Here is a 3,012-nt window from a genome sequence, read left to right on the forward strand (position 1 = left end):
CTTCGTCGATCTGCCTGTTCTGCTCCCCACTCTGTCTCTGGTGAAGCCTCTCGCCGCCCCTGCACCTCTGACTGTACCCCAGTTCTGTATGCATAATATAAATAAATCTTTTAAAAAAAAATTGCCACCACCAATTCACCTGTGAGCCATCACTATAGTCATTTGCGTTGTTCTTCTCCCCTGTTTTGATCCCTTTTCCTTCCCTCCTTTTTTTAAAGATTTACTTATTTATGCATACAGAACTGGGGTACAGGCCAGAGAGGCAAGGGCCGTGTGGGTCATATTCTGGCCAGGTTATTGAACTCACGCTGCAGTGGCTGTGACTAGCGTTGTAGTGCTGCACTTTAACCTGTTGCACCACCGGAGAGGGCCCCTCCTCTTTTTTTTTAAAGTTTTATTTATTTATGCATACATCCACTGGGGCACAGGTCAGAGGTGCAGGAGGTGAGAGGATTCACTAGAGACAGAGCGGGGAGCAGAACAGGCAGATCCACTCTGCTGTGGGGAGCAGCGGGCTGGTCAGGAGAGGTCTGCTGGCGCAAGTTGGTCAGCTCGCTGACTGGGAATGGCACCCTGCTGCGGTGGGTGCAGACACCCACATCGTGCTGCGCTTTAACCCTTGGTGTCATTTGGAGGGCCCCTCTTCCTCTTTTTAAACACAAGTTTTTGGATCCCTTCCAGACTTATTTCTAATGGCCACATTTTTCATTTGATTCTTTAATCTTCATGGCAACAAAGACCTGCATGATTTATTTACCAAAGCATGGAGGATGTAAAAGGGGATACTGAGGTCCCTTTCTTTGGGACTGTCTGTACTTTTAAGTACTTTTGACTAAATCCGGCAGAGAAACAGGTCAGAGAGGCCTTTGCACTAGCCCTGATGTGGCCCAAACGCAGCCTTTACCAAACAGCGCCAAGTTCAGCTCCACACTCCCTGGAACACATTCCTTGGCCAGAGTGCTCTGCAGGTTTCCTGGGCAAGTTGCAAATAGGAGCACAGACTTCTGGCCCAGACAGGCTCCTGAGAGCCCACTGCCCCCAAATTAAGGGCTGGTGTGTGTGTGTGGGGGGGGGGATGAGTAAAGGGTTCCATTCAACATGGGAAAAAAATGAGGGGAAGGGAAAGGATATTTGGGCACTCTAGTTTCTGCTGAACTCTCAACTTCACTGTGAAGCTAAAACTGTTTTAACAAAGTCTACAAAAACTATGCGCACACCCAGGGTGCTGGCTTCGGGAGGTGAGGAAGGAGGGCGGGATCCAGGTCATTCAGGTGATGCACACCGCCCGTGAAACGGCGGACCTCAGGTAGCGTCTCTAGTCCGTAACGACACCGCTGTGAGCTGGCCGCTTTCTGCAGTTTTAGCCTCAATCCAACCACGGCATCCTCGTCCCTTGTTTCTCAGACCAGGGACCTGAGGTTCAGGGTGGCTCATCTGCCAGGTCACCCCGCCGTGAGCGGGCAGCGTGGCCGAAAGTCACACTCGGCCCTCGTCTGTCACTAGTGCCCCTCCTGCCTCGGCTGCTGAGCCCTCTTTATGCCTTATCTTGGAGCAAGGGAGCTTTCAAAGGGGAAACGCTGGCCTGACCTAAAAATAGCTTGTATTTATCGAGCACTTAGTCAGCGACACTCTGCTAAGCACTTTACCCAGATTACCTCCTTTAATCCTCCAGCACCCCGTGGTTATTATTATCTCCATTTTGCAGATGAGGAAACAAACCTAAGAGAGACTGATGTATTATTGCAAGCCACACAGCCAGTTGGTGACAGCCGGAGGGGAGCCTGGTCTGCCACCTCCCTCTGCCCCTAGCCTGTAGGGGGGCAGCAAAGTGGGAAGTGGAGGGGAAGGACCACCTGTGAAGGGCACCTCCATGAGACGTCACGACTGGCGAAGGTGGGAACGAGTGGCGAGCAGTTCAAGGGTGGCTGTAATCCGGGGCCCCTTGCTTTGGACCTGAACCGCAGATGGGTTGAGCCGGAGGTCAGGGGCTGGGGTGTCACCCAATCTTCCCCACCGAAGCCAGAGGTCCCTTATGGATGGGGGTAGGGGTGGGGGAGATGCAGGGAGTGATCTGAAGTTCAAGCTCTCCCCTCCCCATCTAGTGCTGGGTGAGGGGGTGTCATCTCCCTCCCAAGATAACAGGGCCACCTCGCCCTCCTCCTGTGGCTATTCTGGGCCGTTGTTATTTCTCCCTCTCTTCCCATGCTTCATCCTTTCTGCTCAGAGGAGCAGGCTGGGGAAAGGCCAGCCAGTTACATAACCCTGTGGCTGGGACCCCAGCCGCCTGGTGGGAGAACAGGTGCTCAGTCCTCCCTCACCACTGACAGTGAAGCTGTCCCCCTGGGGTTCAGTCTCGGGGTGGCCCAGCATGGAGACAGCCACAGGTCCAGAGGGGACCCCAGGATCCGCACTGAAGGTGAAAGAAGCCAGCCCAGCTGATGCCGAACCATCCCAGGCTTCACCTCGACTTGGATCGGGCAGTGCCATTCCCCAGCTCCCATCCCCTGTCGAAGGTGACCCATGGGCTTGCGGAGGGTGGGAGGTCGGGTGGTGGGAGGCGGGGTGACATGCACTCTACACTCTAACTGAGCTTCCTTAGACTTGTGTGGAGTTGACCTGCTTCCTCGTAGTGGCACTTAGGTTGGGGAAGTATTTGATAAGCCCTTCTCCCCTCTCTTCCCTGATGCATCTTTCTTGCTGCCCAAATATCTCTGCTGGGGCTTTGCTTTTTAGTCAAGAAGTCAGAGCGTAGTGTTTGTGGCAATTATAGTGACTAAAAATGACCTGCTTGTATTTTTGCCTTTAAAAAATGCCACTGGTACACAAAGGCCAGCCAGGAGGAGCATGAGGGTGAGGTGGTGGCTGGAGGAGGAGAGAGAAGAGGAAAGTCCAGAGTGGGAGGCTCCATGGCAAGCAGGCAGGACACCCTGCCTCTCCTTTGGCGATGATGTGGGTGCAGGACACCCTGCCTCTCCTTTGGCGATGATGTGGGTGCAGGACACCCTGCCTCTC

The 3,012-nt window shown here is 53.9% G+C and overlaps 1 protein-coding gene across 1 annotated transcript in view; it reads left to right on the forward strand.

Moving 5' to 3' along the window:
• The first annotated feature begins 2,368 nt into the window (after positions 1-2,368).
• The window catches only part of MYBPHL (myosin binding protein H-like), a 13,345-nt gene continuing 12,701 nt past the window's right edge, over positions 2,369-3,012 (forward strand). The window contains exon 1 of the mRNA XM_004689504.1: positions 2,369-2,513. Coding sequence (XP_004689561.1) covers positions 2,369-2,513 — 145 coding nt within the window. The remainder of the gene's footprint in view (positions 2,514-3,012) is intronic.

This window comes from Condylura cristata, unplaced genomic scaffold (genome assembly GCF_000260355.1).
Source record: "Condylura cristata isolate star-nosed mole 26May11 unplaced genomic scaffold, ConCri1.0 scaffold00026, whole genome shotgun sequence".
NCBI classification, from domain to species: domain Eukaryota; kingdom Metazoa; phylum Chordata; class Mammalia; order Eulipotyphla; family Talpidae; genus Condylura; species Condylura cristata.